Here is a 19,936-nt window from a genome sequence, read left to right on the forward strand (position 1 = left end):
AGCCGGATGTATCAGCAGGCCGTATTGCACATGGGCTTAGTGCAGCATGGACAGCAACCCATCTAAGTCGGGGCGCAGCCTCGCCCGGCACATTCGCCAGTTGTAGGAGCACAACGGCCAGCCGTGGTCACACGACTACCGGAGGATGAACCCTGCCGACCAGAACGGACGGTGCGGCAGCCCACGCTGGCGCTAACACGACTTCGAACCCAAGACTGACGTCAGCAAACCCCGTCGGAAACGACAGCCAAACCACGGCGGCCACAACTGCGACGACCGGCATAAAGGATAATCCTTGCCGCTGACCTTAACTGGTCCGGCTTTGGCGAGACGCTAAAAATACGGCGCCGGAATAATGGACGCAAGAAAAATCGCGGTATTGAAGCGACCGACTGGGTTTGACAGTGAATCTCCGGAAAATCCGGGATGCGCCGTGACGGGCTGATATCGAAAGCTCATCCTGTAGGATGTGCCACAATCGTCCACCTCATCGATCAGGTTCCTCGTGTCAGGTTGTTCCTTCCGCCGGTTAGATCCATCGCTCAGGATATGTTCGTGCGGCTGCGGCGTTCGATCTTGAAGCCTCCTATGTGTTCCAGTCTGTTTTGACTGTCCGTCCGGCTTCGGCAGGTTCGTCCGCCTAGCCGCATCGGTAGTCCGGGATGCTGTGTCGTTCAATCCCACCGAACCAAGGAACCGCGGCGCCGGGCTGTCGTCCGATTCGTCTCCAAGCCGGCTAAGCGTTCCTCAAGCTGTTCCGTCAGGTGTATCGTTGTTCCCAGTTCCTGTTCCAGGTTGACGTATTTCAAAAATATATCCGTCTGCTCCTTCGGTGCTTGGACGGTTCACGCGATGAACTCAGAGTTTTTTTGAGCTTTTCCTTGTACGCGTTAATTTTTTTTTTGCCGTCCGAAGCTGTCGATTGTAGCATCGCTAACGCTTCGGTTCTTTTGCTGCACTTCTGTCTTAGATAAACGCTCTCGATCGCGAAAGTACCCACCCGTTTTTGGAGTCAGTCGGTGACTTCTGCCATGTCCGCGTTCTCCGCTTTCAAGGTAGTGATAGTCGCATCCTTTTCCGCCAAGGTTGCCTTTTTCCGGTCGATTTTGTCTCCGGCATGCTAACTGGGCTTCCACATGAGCTGATTGTCCGTTTATCGTGCCATCGGTGACCTGGTCCGGCGGCCCGCTAAGTTTCTGGAACTGTTGTCCTTTCGGCGTCCGAAATACCGGTTCGTTCGGGTCGAATTCTGTCCGTCTTCGGTGTCGATTCCCGGCTGTCGTCTATTAGAGACACTGGAACAATTCCGGCTCGAACAATGTCGACCGGCGACGGTATGGTCGAATCGCTGGTCAAGCGGTCGACTCAGCTCTCGGTTGAACTCTGCCGAGTGAACGTTGGTGTAAGCTAGTCCGCTCCATCCGCTGGGTAATCTGGCTGCCGTGCCGGGTTACGATCCACCCACAGCTGTTTCCCGCTATTCTGTTCTCCGGATTGTGCGGCTCGGCTTGGTCCACAGTGTCCACGGGGACGCCGGGTTGCCGAGCGGGCGTGTGTGATGCTTGCCCTTCTTCAGCCTGCTGTCCATGCGTGCCCGGAGGGTGTTCCGTCCGTTTTGTTAAGTGCGATCCAACTACAGTGGTGCCGCGCCAAGTTCGAACAGTTGCGCCAATTAAATTTAAAACATTTCTGTACTGTTTTACTTTTTATTTTGCGCTTTTCTGGTGTAGCATTTCATTGTGGATCTGAATATGCAAAAATTTGAAATGTTGTTGATGGAATAATAAGCAGCCAACAAGGATAAACAAGGCTTATAACTGACCTTCTAGAAATTTCCAAGTGACATTTTTTTCATGGACATTTTATATACTGTTGACTGAGTGTTGAGTGGTCTTTAAGGTATGTGGTATGGGTCAGCAAAAGCTTTTTCGTGGTTGGTGCTCGCGGTGACCCGGAGAGAAAGGTGCACCTCCCATAGGCTTGTACGCTTATCCCTTATTATAATTATCCTCCTCCGTCCATAGCGGCAAAATAGCTAACGAACTGTTTTAGCGCAGTGCGGTAATAATAACAAGCTATTTCGCCCACCATAGTGCGGCAAATAGCCAACTGGCTATTCCGGCGCAGTGTGCGGCAATAGCCTGAGGGCTATTCAGACCCCTATTGTTATACTCGCGCAAAATAGCCATAGCCAATAATAATCCTTCACGGACTTATTCCATGCAATTTGCGCGGGTCTGCTAGTAACACTGTACTACACCCCGCACTTGTCCAGACTTTGTAATGGTTTGAGCCTACTGCACTGTAAGTTGAGTGAGCTAAAGATGCTCACGTTCAGTCAGCTGCCTGCTCTCTGCACGCAGCTGCAGGCCGTGTATGTGAATTGTGAATGGGCTCATACAACGTACGTGGGCCTGCACTGCAAAATAAATGGACAAGTGCAGGGTAGCAGTACAGTATATAATACAGTACTACCATTACAAAACCCAAATTCTAGAATCTTTAAATATAGAGACCATTCTAGATTTGCGCACACCATACCAGATTCAAACACATAAATGTTTGAAAAGTCTCCGTTATTAAAAATAAATTCTCGTGTCTATATCCTCGTTAAGTCTCTGCTTTCGGCTTATGTTCGGTCAAAACATCAAAATTCATTGGGGCATTAAATACGGCTGTAACTATATGTATAGAGACAGTTATTTCTGTAAGCCGCCCATAAAGGGCGATTTTTTCGCCAGCATGTGTCGCTTGAATTCTAACGGGACAACGCCGTTTCCGTACTCGAAACCAACTGTCGATCATTTCGGCCGTTTCCATTTCGATTCTGCTCCTTTCGGTCATTGCTCATGTCGACCGGCACTAACCTCAGCTAAATATATTTCTCTGTGGACATTCCAACCAAAGTTCAACTTTTGTTGGGTACAACACAAAAACTTTCACAAGAGTTTCACAAGTAAAAACTGGATTGAACAACTGATCATCGTTCGATGACTTTTCATGCTACCAAGACGACACAAAAACTGATTACCTATGTATCGCAAACTACAAAGGTTTTATCAGCAGCAGTATTATGTCAAAAACACAATGGAAGAGCAAAAAAGATATAAAACGGCAAGCGCTTCAGCTGCAGTATGTGCCCTATCATCATTGCTTTAATTAACGATGGAATGCATAAAGCCGCTGTGCTCAACCTCCCCTGACTAACACGTAACACTAATGTGCAGGCCCACTGCACACTCTGTGCAATGTGGGAAAGTCTCCTTTGCCAGTAGCAGACGATGCTCCTGACCAGTCAAATGAGACAAAAACAGATCCTCGTCGTCCGATGACACGCGACACAGATGGCACTGGTATTTCATTTTGACCGTGTTGGTTTCGTTCGTCGTGCGTTGTTTCCTTGATAATGCCGCACGTCAAGATAATCAGCGAACGAAGGACAACGATATCTTGCACCAGGGAAAGCAAGAACTTCTGCAAAAAAACCAAATCGGTCTTCAGAACAGTATGTAGCAAAAATGCTCAATTTCAGGAGCTGCCGGAACCACTTAGCAGTTTATAATACTTTAATCTCGAAAGTAAAACCGCGCGGAATATCTTAAAACACCTTAATTGATTTTTCCTGCTGCGGCACTCGTCCAGCTTACCAGTTAGCTGAAGCCCCGCTTCTGCTGATATATATACCTTCGGAAGCTAAAAAAATTAATTTTGCGCTGCAGTTACGAAAACTATTCCGGTATGTAGCACTGCATTCATGTAAATTACGGGAAAGTTCGCTTTGGCGTACCTGCAAATTTTTTACATTGCTTCAGAGTTCAGTGTATTCTATAGCGCTTTCTATACACTGGTGTGAAAACCGTATGTCTGCGTAGCCTCTGTTTTAGGATACAAAAGGTAAACTTGCATTCTAAAAGATCTGAATGCATAAGTAAATTTTCTTACAATTTTTGAAACCATATCGAATTTGTGGCACCCCCTCCCCCGCACCCCCGTAATAAACACAAATAATCTCTTACTTTGAAAAATAACGGCACGCCACGAAATTGCCGCACAAGATGCCGTCAGTGTTAAGCGCAGTAAAATATGGAATAACCACGATATAATCATGTAGCTGCTTAGTGACCGCGAAATTTTTTAAGATAGCATGGTTGAGTACATTCTACGATAAAACAAGGAAGCAAGCCGAATGACAACAGCAGTTCCAACGGTGGCCGAATCGACTCAACGAGACTCTTCCTTCTCTGCAAACTACAACAAAATTTGAATTTTAACGGAGAGAACTTATCGCCTTCTGACCCGTCGGTCGGAAAGCGAGTATAAAAATGTGGTGAATGCTAGTTGCTAGCAAGTCGTTGCAAAGATGTTACGGATGCTGCGTGTAAGTTGTGTAATTGCCTGTAGTGGTATCCCGTACCCGGTAACCATACCAGCGCAGTTCGGTTTCAATATTCAGGATTCAGCTTAAACACAAGTTAAAACTATTTGAAAACAAACCGAATCTGAATTCAGTGCCGTAACGATAACGACGGTAACTAAGAAGATTATTTTACCAAACCACAGTTCCACCATTTTTCTCAAACTGCAAAATTAATTTTTTAATCTTTTTGTACATATCTCTCCAACCGGCCGGATACTGCGCACACAAATAATGTTCATGCGAGTGAGTACAAATCAATGTTAATACCTGAACATGTATCCGATCTTTGCTGTGCGGTATCATCTTGAAACTGGCTTAAGTTTACCAGAGTTACGCATATATCAGGGTGGCGAACTGCAGTCAAGGAGATTTCCTAAAAACAAGAAGTACCTTTCTAAATAGAAGTCGAATCGTTAAACAATTCCATTTGTTAAAAAATTCTAGTTCTGTCTGTCAGTAAATTAACCTGCCGATAACACCTGGGGCTGGGGCAGCTGTTTTGCTTTTGCTACACACAACGTTAATTCTGATTAGCACTACTTCTACAAACATTTTCAAAACTTCGCTAAATTGAAAACACTTACGAAAGACAAATTGGCTCAAAGGCTTAACTTACGCCAGTCAGCTGAATCGTCTCTTTGGGATTTCCGCTAGATACCTTTATCGGAGTGGCGACGCACGAGTCCTTAGAACATATATATTCACTAAGCTCTCCTTCGATGTTGCCTCCGGATAGAACATTCGCTGTGGTGTTGTACTCGTGGTCGTAGGCCAGTGTGGAGGTATTATTACAACCGAAACGTCCAACAACATTAGCGCCAGGTTCCTTTCGTTGCGCTGTTTTTAACCGAGATGACCTTTGGCACTCACGTACTCTGTTATTACCGCCGTTCTCATTCGTTCGTGGTATTTCTGTTACCAGGCCTTCCTGCAAACCATCCGATGCCAACACGGGCTTGCCGGCAGATTCTGTGTTCTTCAATAAACATCCATCCGGCGTGATAGACTTCTGGCCAACGGTTTTCAGCATTTGTTTTACCTTTCTGTAGTCCATTTTGAGTTCCCTCGCTATGGCATTCTTTGAGAGTCCCTTGGCGTAAAGGTTCAGAACAGCATCTCGGCTCAGCTGTTGGTTTTTCCGAAAGCGCTCTTGGAAGGTCTTCCCATTTTGTTGTAATAATATTTTAAGGGAGAATTTCGACAGACCAAATTTTTTACTAATGTACAATCCACTATAGCCTTTTTCGAAGTAGTCAAGTATTTCTTGTGTTTTCTCCCGACTGACAGATAACGTATCTCGCAAGGCAAAACTTTGTCCGCTTTGGCCAACTATAGCGCTAACGATATGCCCATCTACTTTGGCTTCCTGGCTTATATCCGCCATTGAGTGGCCTCCCTCGAACATTTGGAGAATGGCTTTTCTTTGCTCTTTCGTAACGCCGTCCATTCGCAGAATTCGGCTCACGGCCGACACGCTAATCTTCAGCTGCTTCGCAATTTGTGCTAGACTGTACTCTCCTGTGCGTGCTAGCTGCATAATCGCATTTTTTTGCTTCACCGCCGACTTGTTTCGAAGAGGTAATTTTTCTTTTTGAATAAAATGCATCACCGAACCCAATGTAACACCCAGGCGTTTCGCGATTTGCTGCCGAGTGTAGCCGCCTTGACGCAGTTCGCAAATCAGCCGTCTTTTTTCCTCATCCATTCCTTCGCTATTTGACCACGTAAAAAGTTCCACGCGATTACCATAAGCAACGATACGTTGCACTGTACGTTTAGCAGTTGTACCCTAAATTCATAATTATAGTGTATGTTACAGTTTTGTCCCGTTAAATTTCGAACTACCTAGGTATGTAGCGCGAAATTTGCGCTATGAACGCTGGCCAGCACGTTAATTTAGCTAATAAAAGGGCTTTGCAAGTATCGAGGTAAACACTAAAAACATAGACACCCACATGAGTTAAGCATCATATTAGAAAGACGGAAACAGACGTGCAAAATGCAGATTATTTTCGCTCGGAATGCTAACACACTTGCAGTTGCAGCTCAGTGCATACGGCAACACAAAATGTGATTACTAATCGTCGTAAGCCAATATTCATCCGTGCTCAGCTTGTAATTAACCAACTAAATACACAAACGCACAAATACCATACATATACAGTATAACACGATATTGCAATGGCACCCGTTGCCATGCATCACATCTCCCTTTGTTAAGAAAAAGTTTCTTAACACAGAAAATTGCGGAAAAATTCGCATGCATTAAAAAGAAGAAAAATCCAAATATTAGTGAAACTGGTAATTATATTTACCGTCTTTGACTTAAGTTTAATTAATTATTATTTTCAGAGACAAATGGTGAAAGAAATTTCCAAAAGTTTAAGTAAATAATTACTATTAATAATATCATTTTAAAATGAAATAAATTCCATTAGGCAAAGGTTTAACTTCGAAGGCTGGCTGGTCCGTGTTTGTATCGCGCTAATGCGATGGGATTCAGTCTCCTTGGAAACGTTTCGTTGGTTCGCAATTGACGACCTTTACTTGAAGAACTGGGAAGCCCGGGAACTTGATTGGGCGTTTCCCTTCTTACGTTGCCTTGAATGGCTGAATACGGACGCGGCTCTTCGAAGGCTGGCTAGTCCGTGTTTATATCGCGCTAATGCGATAGGATTCAGTCATCGTGCTATATTATGTAGCTCGTATCATATATGGAGTTTTTAAAATTAAAATGTTTCATAAATTGGCGCCCGAGTGCTGTCACACATGATGACCCATAAACTTACAGGCATTTGTTTTTTAACCCGGTAATCGGCGTAATCGCGTCAGTTGGAGAAAGTATAATTTAAGTACGCGAAGAATGAGATAACACGGCAGAGCAGAACTTTTAAAAAATTAAAAAAACTTTTAGGAAAGCTTGTTGCGCTAACCAGCTTTTTCTTAGAAACAAAATCCTGATACAGGTATATGGTTGCCGTACGGACTACGGCAAGCGAACGAAATTCTTATCGGCACCTTTATCGATGGATTGCTTAAACAATTTACAGAGTTCATCAACTTGATTCACATAAAGACAACAGTTTCTTCAATCTGTGGTGTTACAACATTTTACCGTCCGAATTAAAACTAAGCAATTTTACACATTTTTTAATATTATTGCACTCAAACGATTTCCTTATATGCGGGGAATGCATGAAGACGAGTACCGGGTTAGGAGAACTGAGCCGATCGTGAAATTTGTTTATGATATCTGTACGGGCGCTGTCTGTTGTGACAAGGACTGAACTCCCTAATACTCGTATTATAATACAGGTGCACATATCTTTCAGTGGTAACAGGTAAGTAATAGAAGTTTTTTAATAATTATTTGAAACAGTTGTATATCATACAGTAAGCACAAGCTTGTCCCGTAATTTCTAACCCACCCACACAGCGACAAAAAATTTCACCGGTTACGCCAAACTCCATAGTACGGCGGGCTATGCTACCATACTGACGCTCTTATACTGGTACTATACTTGGCCATTGGCATGGCTGATGAATGACAAATATCGATTTCTATTATAAACTATCGATAATATACAACTTAAAAACTATATTAACCATTTTCTGGTGTCAATTACCTTAAATATTGAAAGGGGTAGATGTGTCATTGTGGTAAATTAGCTCAAGGCTCGGGGCAGCAGTTTCGTTTTTAATGGAATTTCGTTTAATGGAATTGGATGTTTTAAAAAATATTTTATTTTCCTTATTTTTAAAAATTAATAATTTAATTGTAATTTTCATAATTATTTATTATGATTTCTAATAATGATTTACAATATGAATATGTTTTACAGTTTTACAGTTTTATTTTTCAACTGTATTTTCTAATTATATTTTCCTCTTGTGGTAGAATTTTGGTGGTAGAATATTTATTTTGGTGGTAGAATATTTATTTTTAAATTGTTGTATTTTTTAATTTAATATTTTCCTCTTGTGGTAGAATTTCGGTGACAGTGTGACAGCCCCGCCTATTCAAGTTACGTCACAAAATATTTATTTTTAAATTGTATTTTTTAATTTAATATTTTCCTCTTGTGGTAGAATTTCGGTGACAGTGTGACAGCCCCGCCTATTCATGTTACGTCACAAAATATTTATTTTTAGGTTGTATTTTTTAATTTAATATTTTCTTCTTGTGTTAGAATTTCGGTGACAGTGTGACAGCCCCGCCTATTCATGTACGTCACAAAATATTTATTTTTAGGTTGTATTTTTTAATTTAATATTTTCCTCTTGTGTTAGAATTTCGGTGACAGTGTGACAGCCCCGCCTATTCATGTTACGTCACTATCGAGGTACTGATTTTTAAATCAGTGAAAAAAATATGTAATTCGACTACTTAGTAATAAGTAATGCGCAGGGTACTATATAATATTAGTAACAGCAAGTAATAAGTATAATACTCGTACAATTAATTACAAAAAAGTAAGGTACGAATAAAAAGGACAAAGGTCGTTAATGATTTTTACAACATAACAGGTCATTTTTACAATATTAATAAATTTTGTCGCGCGCTTCTGCTCGGCTGTACATACCAGGATGACATTTATTAAAATTTAAATTACCGTATGTTAGCTCCCATGCTAGATTTACTCGAAACTTCAGTTCCTGCGATACTAGTAGTCGGTTATTGGTTCTTTCATCACGCACAAAATATTTTTGTTGTTGCTGTACAGTAATTACTCGTACTTACTGCAAAATAAACACATTTAGTGATACTGATTGTAACTGATACAATACATTGTGTTTTGCGGATTGTTTACGTTTCGTCTTTGCAACGCGCTCGCCAATGTTTGAGCTGCTCGATTCCTCCACAAATTCTACATGCCTGCCTGACCCATTTTAATTTGGAAATCGTTATAGGCTTACCGCCACCCGTTTTCACCTTCATTTTTTATGGCCACCCTTTCTAACACACTTTTTTTATAGGCATCCTTTTTTGAATAATAATTAAAAAAATACACATTATTGTTCGTTCATATAGGAACCTTTTAATTTTTATATCTGTAAAGACATTAATGTGAAGCGATTTCCATGATACTCGTATCATCATCAAAGAAGCCTTTTGAAAAAATGTTGAATAGTTAATTAGCCGACGCAACCAGTAAAGTATAATAAGTTAACAGCAGCTGAAAATTGCACGCAACAGAATCTGTTGGTTTTCACAGTTTCGGAATTCACGGTAGTTTCAAGAAGTAAAAAGCCTTTAACTAATTACGTCAATTACTTGTACTCTACCTTATCATCATCTTCCACAACTATCACTTCAACGTTCCAGTCTCCCGTCTATTTTGGCAGATAATTTTACTAAATCAAAGAGCGCCAAATTAAAACGATACGAGTTGATATAAAATCGATACGAGCCTTTGCAAACATTTTTATATCCAATCAGGAGAACCAAGTCCATCAAACTCAAAATATGTTTGCCAGCGAGTATGCAACTTATCGCATTTCTCGATTCTGAAACTGCTCTATCACAGAATTTATCAGAAATGTTTCTAATAAATTCTGTGACAGAGCAGTTTCAGAAAAACGAAAGTGCACGCATTTTGCACTATGGCTCACGTACCCGAAGTTTGACCTTTCAGTTTTAACAAGAAAAATTCATCCCATCTCCGTCCCATCACTCGTCACATTTTTCTATCGCGGCCCCAGTTGTTCGGCATCAAGAAGACGGCGTGATTGTGAAAGTGTTTGACGACTTGATGACAACCCTAGCCGTGGTATAGAAGTACAAAGTAGTATGCTAAGCTTCGACTTTTAGTTTTTATTGATAAAATAATCCGCAGGTAGTGAACGCTGGAGATTAAAACGCTTCGCCTCTTAAATTTAAAGAAAAAAAAAGAGGAAAAATGCATAGTACAATGTAGGACTAAATGGTCGCATAGCCCCATACCCAGCATTCTGTACGCAAGCGGTGCAGTGCACTTGTACGAAACGGATATTTTGAACTCAGTCGTACAGTGCACTGCACTGCATTCGTACTGAATGTGGAGATGTTGGGTATGCGACCATTTTGTCCTGAGCTGTACATGCACTTTACTCTTTTTTAAAAAGCATAGAGCATTTTTGAAAAGAACTTTTACTCTTTTTCAAAAAAGCTAACAAAGCAACAGGAAAAAAAGTGATAGTTGCCGTTTGCTAAACCAGCTTGTCTCTGGCTGATTAGGTAGACTGAAGCGTCACTGTCTCTCTCAGCGTCCTACAAGTGAGATTTTATATAAAATGATTGTCGAAAATGGCGAACTCTTCAGACTTATTTTTGGATAAAGACATCAATGGAATTTTTGAGCGAATTACAATTCGGTGGAAGGCAACAACGGCACATGGGTTGAACAGCATTTTGAAACTGGTCTACTGTAGTTTCGGATGCACTGCAATTCGAAACACGCTCTGAGCGTACGGGAACACTATAAAAATGTAACGAGTTAGTCATTTGTGATGGGTGACCTGTGGCAGGTTTTAGAAAAAAGTGCCCGAAATTTGAGGTAGCACCCCTTCACATGAATTTGATGCCATGCTTAAAAAACATCCAAGGACAATGACAGCCGAAGCAGTCGATCGTCGAATTTGCGCAAGAGTTTTTCAGGGCGGATGCGTGCACACAAGCAAAAATTATAGTAAAACATTTTGACGGTAATCGTTGTAAATACTTTTGGGAAGGGTCAGTCACATCAGTGCAAGGAGGCTCCTCGCAGTGGATAGCTTACCCGGGCCCAGTCACCGGCTCCCGGCTCCGAAAAATTTTACCTTATGCAGGCAGACACACTAACCTTTGGTATACTTAAAAAAAATATTATCATCGGCCATGGTTAAGTGGGCGTGCCTCATTGATACATACAGCACTATGTATTGTGAATACTGTATTATTGCAGCGTACAATGTCAGAGGTTTGCAACAGATACGTGTTATCAGTAGTCCGATTCTTTGATTCCTTTCTAAATCTTCTAAAAATTACTGTTGTTAATAATCGAGTAGAATTTAACACAAAATTATTTATGAAGCTAGTGAGTAAGGATAACGCGTACTGTATTTGTGCCACCAAACATGTATAGTACTCTATCGTGGGGCGTATTCCCATTTCGCATTACACACTAGTGCTGTGCTAATAAGTGCTATATAATTATTACGGTATCATCCCATTTCGCCAACGGGACATTTCGCCAACGAGACATTTCTACAACCGTAGGTTTTCTTACTTTCTTTGGTTTTCTTAGGTTTCTTAGGTTCCTTGGGTTTTTCTAGATTTCTTAGGTTTCTTAAGTTTTCTTAGGTTTTCTTAGAGTTCATTAGGTTTCTTAGGTTCTTAGGTTTCTTCGGTTTTTCTAGTTTTGTTAGTGCTCTTAGTAGTGTTGCTGGAAGTGCTCAAAATTGCATGCGAAAGAATTTCGATACCAATTCCGAGTAATTGGAATTGGAATGACGGCAATTTAATTCCTATTACTCGGAATTCAAAATGGCAGTGTTCTTGAATTTCGAATATTCGAAATTTATTTTAGATTGCAGCACTTCCAGCAACACTACCTCTTAGGTTTTCTTAGGTTTCTTAGATTTCTTAGGTTTTTTAAATTTTCTTATGTGTAGATATGCTTAAATTTTCTGCAGGTTTCCAAGGTTCTGTTGGCTCTTTTTTAAATTTTTCGAACCGTTAGTGATATTTTGGACTCGAAATGCCGTATTATAATTTCAGTTCGAACTACTGCTGTCTGGTTGGCGAAATGTCCGGTTGGCGAAATGTCCATTTGGCGGAATGGGTGATAGCCCTTTCGATTCTGTCCTTGAATCACAAGTTATTATTAATAACAACTTGTGAAAGTTATTAGTATTAATAACTTGTGATTCAAGGACTGAATCGAAAGATACTCTACAGGACACAAGTACTGAACCGCCGTACAAGATGCTCATCACGAGTACTTAATAAATACACTTAAAACGTTTAAGTGTATTTATTGAGTACTCGTAATGGATGGTAGGAACACTGGCACCCTATCATTTCGGCCACCATTCATTTCGGCTACCATTCATTTCGGCTGCCATTCATTTCGGCTATCATAGATTTGGTTACCGCGTTCGATTTTAGCTTACATGTATGATGTAGTCAATGACTCTACTGTAAGGCTAGCCAAGGTACTTAAGCAATGAGCATTAAAAAAATTTAAGAAACCTAAGAATACCTAAGAGAACCATAGAAAAACAAGATTAACCTAAGAATTACCTAAGAAACAAGAATAACCTAAGAAACCTAAGAATAAGCTGAATAACCTAAGAAACCTGCGAAAACCTAAGAAAATCGAACGGGTAACCGGATCGGATCTATGATAGCCGCGGTAACCGGATCTATGATAGCCGTAACGCGGTAACCGGATCTATGATAGCCGAAACGAATGGTAGCCGAAATGAATGGTGGCCGAAATGAATGGACACGGGAACACTAGATGCAGTCGTGCTGGTTTACTGTATTTCCGCTGCACGTTTAATTTCCATGACAATGGCCGTCACAATCAAAATTATAGTGTACACGGGTAAAGCCCATGTTATACTTCGATATGACGGCCAAAATGATGGCGCGTCATAAGCAGCATACGACATTATCATATTCAACATATAAAAGATGAAACCAAATATGATTATGTCGTATGTCAAATGGCAATATGCTATCACCAGTAAAATGAAACGGAAGTATGAACCAACTCGTCATGAAAAATGATTATGCCGGTTTTGCCCATTCGACTCAACAAACGTTTCCCCAAAAACAAATCAAAAATTTTTTTTAACTTTTAATTTTAACTGGTGTTCCGAAAATCAGAATGGATTCTCAAAATCTTCGACTGATCGCTCTTTTCCATCTCATACAATCTCGCCAGAAGCGTCGCAAACGGCTTTTGCGCACTCGACTGGGACTGCTCATGGCTCATAACCGGATACGCAGCAGAAGTTGCTGTGTTCGTACGATGAATATTAATCGTGAGCAGACTGGAGAATTCAGTAGAATCGTCGAACGTATGTATGAATTGGACGAGCAGCAGTTTTTTGAGTATTTTCGCATGTCAGCCGAGACTTTTGATGAATTACTGGGTCTGCTGGAATCGGAAATCTCCCACAGCCAGACGCACGCTCAGCCTGTATCCGAACGTCAAAGACTTGCCTTAACTTTAAGGTATGTGGATCCAGTAAAAATACTATATTTTATTACCAGTTCGGCCCAACAAACATATAAACAGCTGTGATTTACAATTGAAAAATTACGCATTTTTATGGCCAAGTGTATTAATTCATTGTACTGATTTTTATTTTTTTCAGAATTTTAGCACACGGAATAACTCAAAAAGCAGCAGCGCAAAGTTTTTGTCTAGGAACATCCACGGTCAATCAGATTTATCGCGAGACATGTGCTGCTTTATGGAAAATTTTGCGCCCGATTTGTTTACCACCCCCGTCTGAAGAAATGTGGAAAAAAAGCGCATTCGAATTTAATAAAGAATGGCAGTTCCCGAACTGCATCGGAGCTATTGACGGAAAGCACGTTCAGATAAAGGTTAAAAAATTATTTTTGTTTAATATCTTATAATAAGTTCTACAGAAGTGTTATACTTACAGAAGCCACGCAACGGCGGCAGCCAGTACATTAACTACAAAGGCACCCATTCCATTGTACTAATGGCTGTAGTTGGACCGGATTACAGGTTTTTATACGTCGACATAGGAGGATACGGGAGACAGAGCGATGGTGGAACATGGAGAAATTGTTCCCTCGGCAAGGCTCTTGGAGACGGTTCACTGCTTTTACCTCAACCAGAGCGACCTCTACTCTGCCAGCATCTGATGCCGCACGTATTTGTTGCCGATGCCGCATTTCCGATGTCCGTGAATCTGATGCGCCCGTATCCCGATCGGAAACTTACACGTTATCAAAGAATCTATAACTACCGCCACTGTCGCGCGAGGCGTGTGTCAGAAAATGGTTTCGGCATTCTGGCTGCCCGTTTTCGTATTTTTCGTCGTCCCATGGACTTCGAGCCTGAGCAGGTTGTGCTTACTGTACAAGGAGCCGTAGTTTTGCATAATTTCCTGTCAGCTAAAAGCCGTCAGAGTCAGTCATCTTCTTACGTGTCTCCAACCATGCTCGACAGGGAAAATGAGGATGGGACAGGTGTGACACCAGGAGAATGGAGACGCATCACGGCCGGAGACAGTGGTCTTGCAAAACTACGGGGCGGCCGCAGCAACCAACAAGCTAATCTTGTTCGTAACCGGTTTTGTGAGTATTTCAACACTGCCGGCAGTGTATCTTGGCAAGATATTCGTGCTTTTGGAATGGCTCAAGCCGACTCTGGGTCGGATTCTGAAGACGATCAATAGAAATATTTTAAGCAATAAAACTAACATTATAATATTTGTATATTATATGTATAAATATGAATACGTATCTGTGTATACATGTATATATAGTATTTAAACTGCCCTCTACGCAAGTCAGTTAAAATGCAAGTACCGGATAACGATTTATTACAGCAGTCAGATTCAGTTTCAACTTTGACTACATAGTATATTCTTCAAGACATTCCAAAGCAAGTTTTGCAATAACTTCCCGAATCTGTCTTTTATACTTCGGCCGGTGCGCTGGTTCGGCAGTTTGCAGAGTTGTGGTGACCCATTTTCCAAACAGCTCTTCATCAGAAATCTCCTTTGCAGATGTGCTGATGGACGACGACAGCACTTCAACCAAACTTCGCGTGTTCTCAGCGTCGACACGATTAGACTTGTCCATGTCTGCCAAGAGCTTGTCTAGCGCAGTACCTTTCTTTCGTTTTTTGCCGCTGGATTGTATCCCCACATCTAAAAAGTGAACGGCGTTTGCCACGGAATTTTTTGGGAACTTAGTAATTACTAATAACAGTAACAAAAAAAAGCAGTATACAAACCAGTAAGCATGCATACCAAGTCCACTATCAAACCTGTTTTTTCCACGGGCTCTGGTAAATCACGAGAAATTACTGCAGCACCCCGCGTCTTTTGAAAAGTAAGCCTTATAATGCAAATTAAAATTAAATTTCAAAGTCGTATTCCTAGACATTTTGAAAGGTTAATCAAAGCTATATCAAAAAGGTACAAAAAAGTCACTTACAAGCTTTTTCACTAGATTGGGAAGTCATTAACCCGCTGCTTTCTGGTAGACAGCTTGAGACAACAAAAGCGTTGCTAGTCGCAGACGACGTGCTGGCAGGCGTGCGAGGATCAAAGTCTTCGTCGTTCAAAACTGCTGGCGTGGTATCCGGAGATTGTCCTTCTTCGATCTCTCCACCTTGTTCAATTCCTTCTTCTTGATTCTCAACAACAACCGCAGTGCTGTCAACCGTACTAAAAAATTGCGACGTTTATGATTTACCACATGTAATAATCAAATTAAATTTAACACATGTGATTTAACACTACAATGTATGAAGTAATTTGTTACTTACTTAGCAAATGCGAAGACATCGCGGAGGAAAAACAACCTGTCGAACCAGCACCACTTTCTTGCCTGCTTGGCCTCAGCTCCGCTAGGTTTTAGTACGATGATTTTGTATTTTTCGCGAAACGTATTACGGAGGTGGTTCCATTGAATTTTGCAGTCATCCACTAAACAACAGTCATCCACTAAGCAACATCGTACTTTTGCACTGTGCCAATACACCTACCAGTTTTTCCGTTAATTAGCCCTGCGATAATCTCCCATTGTGGAGTCTTGTTGGTTTCAGATAACTTGGGTCCTTGATATCCCTAAGCATTTCGCATCCTCCACGAGGCTGATTAAAGTTTCTTTCTCGCGATCATTAAATTTATGCTCAATAGTGCGCTTGTTTGCAGCACTACTACCAACAGCAGTACGAGACATCTTCAAAAATTAAATTGGCACGACGCTGAAAAACTTTATTCGTACATCTGATATTCCGAGGCCCCACAGAAGTGAAACGGCAATCGATAACCATAATATTGATAAGAATAAGTAAATTAAATAATAATAAAACAGGAACTGCTTTGTTCGACGTCGAGTGCGCTAAAAGCAGACTGTTAACCGCCCGTGGTAGTAATATCGCCACCTACACGGGGCGACAGCTTTTACTGAGCATTTTGTTGACATATTAATATGTCGAAATGAGCAGGTTCATTTCGACATTTTTTATGTAGCATAGTCAACATGCGAGCGTCATGCGCTTATGTTAACATTTTTTATGCAAACGATTCATACTTTTATGTTCAGCATAAAAAATGTGCAGCATAAAAGTATGAATGCCGATCACATATATGACAGCGTATGCTAGACATATTGGCCGTCATATCGAAGTATAACATCGGCTTAAGTACAGTTGTGTACTTGTACAACGCATGGATAGTTGCTTTAGAACCAGTTTACGGGATTCACATCCGCACACAACCTCTGCGGCAATAGTTTATTACACAGTGCACGGTTCGCATCAATTAAACAACGCATGGATAGCTGTTTTAGAATTAGATACCGTGCAGGCCGTTCTGTACAAAACTGTAAACTACCAGGATACAGATGTGAAACCAACCCTGGTTTGCACATTCTCAAACGGATATTGCGCAGACAAACTGTTTTTACGCCAGTGTATGCAAGATATTTGTTTTGGCTACATGTTGTCATAAAATAAGTGAGAAAGGTTTCGGAAGTACGGCAGGAAAGTGAAACGGTCCGGGCACATACAGTTGTAACAGTAAATAAATTGGGCACCCTATTGATACTGTTTTTACTAACAAGTAACATACAGCCAACATATCGCCGCTAGCTTAAAAATGACCTTTGTGCAAGCCGGACCAGTTGTAATCTGACAGCACTAATCCAGACGAATTCACATACCGCCATACAGTGCGGCACGCAAAGGTGTACAGGTGCAAGAACTGCGCAGGGCACACATTTAAATTTTAACATTCCTGCGCGGAAGCGATTAATTTTGACAAGCTTAATTTTTGAGGAGTTTACTTCATTTTAAGGACTTAATATTAAGATCTTCCAGTGGACCCGTCCGCTGTGACACCATGATTTGGCTCACATTGGAAAAGCTTTCGAAACCTCCTGATTTTTGTTTTCGTCTGAAGCACTGGCTACAATAATCTACATGGTGTGCAACTTTAGTTAAACATTAAAACATTAAATCGAATACTTAAATAATTACGGTACTCGTAGTCCTTTTTTTGTAAATGTACCGTCTCGAATCAGATTGGTGCTGAGACCAGAATTAATACGAAGGAGGCTTCTGCCCGCGCGATGCACAGTACTCGTAAAATTCAACGTGAATTGAGTGAGAAACTGCGTGAGTGTTAACCAGAAAGAGTAGTGGATAGAAAGGCCATTAATTAGAAAACCCATTGGCCAATGAAAATGGCACTTTTCTTCGGAAATGCTGATCTCCAAATGACGTAGCGGGCGTTTTCCCTCTTTAATTACAATAATTAATCATTCTGAAGATATATTTTTGAGGTTGTTTGAAATGATGTTTAACCAGGGCCCGATCACGTGCTCCCGACTCCGAAAAATTTCATTTTTTGCAGGAAGACAGAGTAACCCTTGGGTATACTTAAAAAAATATTTTCATCGGCCATGGTCGAAGTGGACGTATCTAAACTTGATTCCATTGCAATGATTGCTTTAATACATACAGCACTATGCATTGGGAACACCGTATTAATGTAGCGTACAATGTCAGAGGCTTTTTTGGCTAATACGTGTAATCAGTAGTCAGATCATTTTTAATTCTTCTAAAAATTACTAACCATGCAGGGAACATTTTCCCCCTCCAAAGTAAAAAAATTCTCATATTTTGTAAAATGGCACTACCATTTTACAAAATATAAGAATTTTTTGACTATTTTAGTATTCTTAAAAAAATATTTTTAGCTGCCATCGTCAAGGGTGCGCGGCCAGACAACAATTAAAAGTTTGCATACTATCACATACTGTGTAATGCAGAGCAATACAAGTTATTAATTTTTTCCTGCAGCACCGTGGACCTTTTGCAGCTGTCTGCTGTCGCGAAATGACGTAAAAGAAGCCCACGTGCGTAGGCTATTGTTACTGCTGCCGGTGTGAAAATTTTCAAAAATTTGTTATGAAATACAGTACATATCTGTATATTAGCAGAAAAAAGGTTTTTGCGCAACTTATTGTTTACAACCCGAATCGATGAAAAATTTCCGAAAATGTGTACTCAAGCAGCATTGACGCGAACCGACGTACGTGGGCCTCTCTTATATCATTTCACGACAGCGGACAGCTGCAAAAGGTCCACGGTGCTGCACGAAAAAGTTACATAATCGAAAGTGCTCTTACGGGATACAAGTACCGAACCGCCGTACAAGATGCTCATCAAAAAAGGTTCAAACTAAAGCCACATGTATTTGAATTTAAGAATACGAGCTTGTCCTACCATTAACAAGTCAACAACAAAAAAAGTAAACGCTCTAGTTTTATGAGAAGTTTCTATGAGTTGCAAACGGTATAGGTTTTATGAGAATTTCTCAAAAATACAATAAAAGCACAAAATACAGTAGAAAGGAAAGCAGATCACGATCATCTTCTTATTAATCAACCCTAATTGTTATCGTTCTTATTACGGTACAACGTTGGAGGAAAAAGTTATGACGGAATCGACTCAGTAAAGTAGGTTTTTTTCTTCAATCAGGTACTTGCAACTGCAAGTAAGTTACTGCAAACGTGCATTACGGCGAAGAATGTTGGCAGCTTTGACTTTCATGGCAAATTTGGGCTAGTATTAGTAGAGCAAAACTGGGACCATACAGTCTGAATTATATTATGTTCTGCGAACAAAGTAAGTAAAGCGACTATGAAGAGACCCCCGGCCCCCAAGGGGCCAATCATATTTCAGGAAGGTTAAAAAAAAACAATTTTTTTTTATTTCCGCGATATTGTTTTTTTTTGTGGAATTCCATTTCCAGGCAACAATACCAGTATAAAGTACTGCAGTTCCAATAAAAACCGTTGCCCCGAGACACTTCGCTTTTATTATTGTCTATGCAGTCCATAACTCAGCTAACTGTACTCCAAATTAAAAAGAAAGCTCGCACTTTGACAAGCTGTTTCTTGTTACAATACGGGACAGTATTATGTGCTCGTGGTAACGGACAAGCCCATGTTATGCTTATGGCATCCATGGTAACAAGCGTTTGAATGACCAATGGCCTTAGGTTTGCCGTACACACTTCTAAATATTTTAAAACCAACATGTCAGGTGTGAAGAGATCATACCAAATTTCAGATTTCGGTGATACGAAAAAAGGCTCGTCACCGAAATCTGGTACTCTATTCGTATTACCGAAATCCGTTACTTTTCTACAGTAATTGTTGCGCGGTCCGTACTCCATATAAAGTATCACTACAAGTCTACATTCCCCGAGTTCATAAAAAATAGTAGAGATATGGCACACTTCGAACACAACAATTTTTTTATGAAG

The 19,936-nt window shown here is 40.9% G+C and overlaps 2 protein-coding genes across 2 annotated transcripts; one reads left to right on the top strand and one right to left on the bottom strand.

Annotated features, from left to right (window-relative positions):
* The first annotated feature begins 13,467 nt into the window (after positions 1 to 13,467).
* On the top strand, positions 13,468 to 14,824 carry LOC129592258 (uncharacterized). Its single transcript, XM_055488250.1, has 3 exons — positions 13,468 to 13,622; positions 13,766 to 14,000; positions 14,063 to 14,824. The coding sequence occupies exons 1-3, from the start codon at positions 13,468 to 13,470 to the stop codon at positions 14,822 to 14,824; spliced, it is 1,152 nt and encodes a 383-aa protein (XP_055344225.1).
* A 178-nt stretch (positions 14,825 to 15,002) lies between these two features.
* On the bottom strand, positions 15,003 to 17,330 carry LOC129592260 (uncharacterized). Its single transcript, XM_055488251.1, has 5 exons — positions 17,325 to 17,330; positions 16,144 to 16,225; positions 15,925 to 16,084; positions 15,591 to 15,823; positions 15,003 to 15,301 (listed from the first exon to the last, which is right to left on the bottom strand). The coding sequence occupies exons 1-5, from the start codon at positions 17,328 to 17,330 to the stop codon at positions 15,003 to 15,005; spliced, it is 780 nt and encodes a 259-aa protein (XP_055344226.1).
* Between the last annotated feature and the right edge of the window lie 2,606 nt (positions 17,331 to 19,936).

The sequence above is a fragment of the Paramacrobiotus metropolitanus genome, unplaced genomic scaffold, assembly GCF_019649055.1.
Source record: "Paramacrobiotus metropolitanus isolate TYO unplaced genomic scaffold, Prichtersi_v1.0 Parri_scaffold0000051, whole genome shotgun sequence".
Taxonomy (NCBI): domain Eukaryota; kingdom Metazoa; phylum Tardigrada; class Eutardigrada; order Parachela; family Macrobiotidae; genus Paramacrobiotus; species Paramacrobiotus metropolitanus.

What these genes read in the sequence shown, in the direction of transcription:
- LOC129592258 (XM_055488250.1), top strand. Translation starts at nt 13,468, where the DNA reads ATGTATGAATTGGACGAGCAGCAGTTTTTTGAGTATTTTCGCATGTCA. An exon ending in AGACTTGCCTTAACTTTAAG is followed by an intron (nt 13,623 to 13,765) that starts GTATGTGGATCC and finishes TATTTTTTTCAG; the next exon opens with AATTTTAGCACACGGAATAA. An exon ending in GAAAGCACGTTCAGATAAAG is followed by an intron (nt 14,001 to 14,062) that starts GTTAAAAAATTA and finishes TTATACTTACAG; the next exon opens with AAGCCACGCAACGGCGGCAG.
- LOC129592260 (XM_055488251.1), bottom strand. An exon ending in GCTAATTAACGGAAAAACTG is followed by an intron (nt 16,085 to 16,143) that starts GTAGGTGTATTG and finishes ACTGTTGTTTAG; the next exon opens with TGGATGACTGCAAAATTCAA. An exon ending in GATGTCTTCGCATTTGCTAA is followed by an intron (nt 15,824 to 15,924) that starts GTAAGTAACAAA and finishes GCAATTTTTTAG; the next exon opens with TACGGTTGACAGCACTGCGG.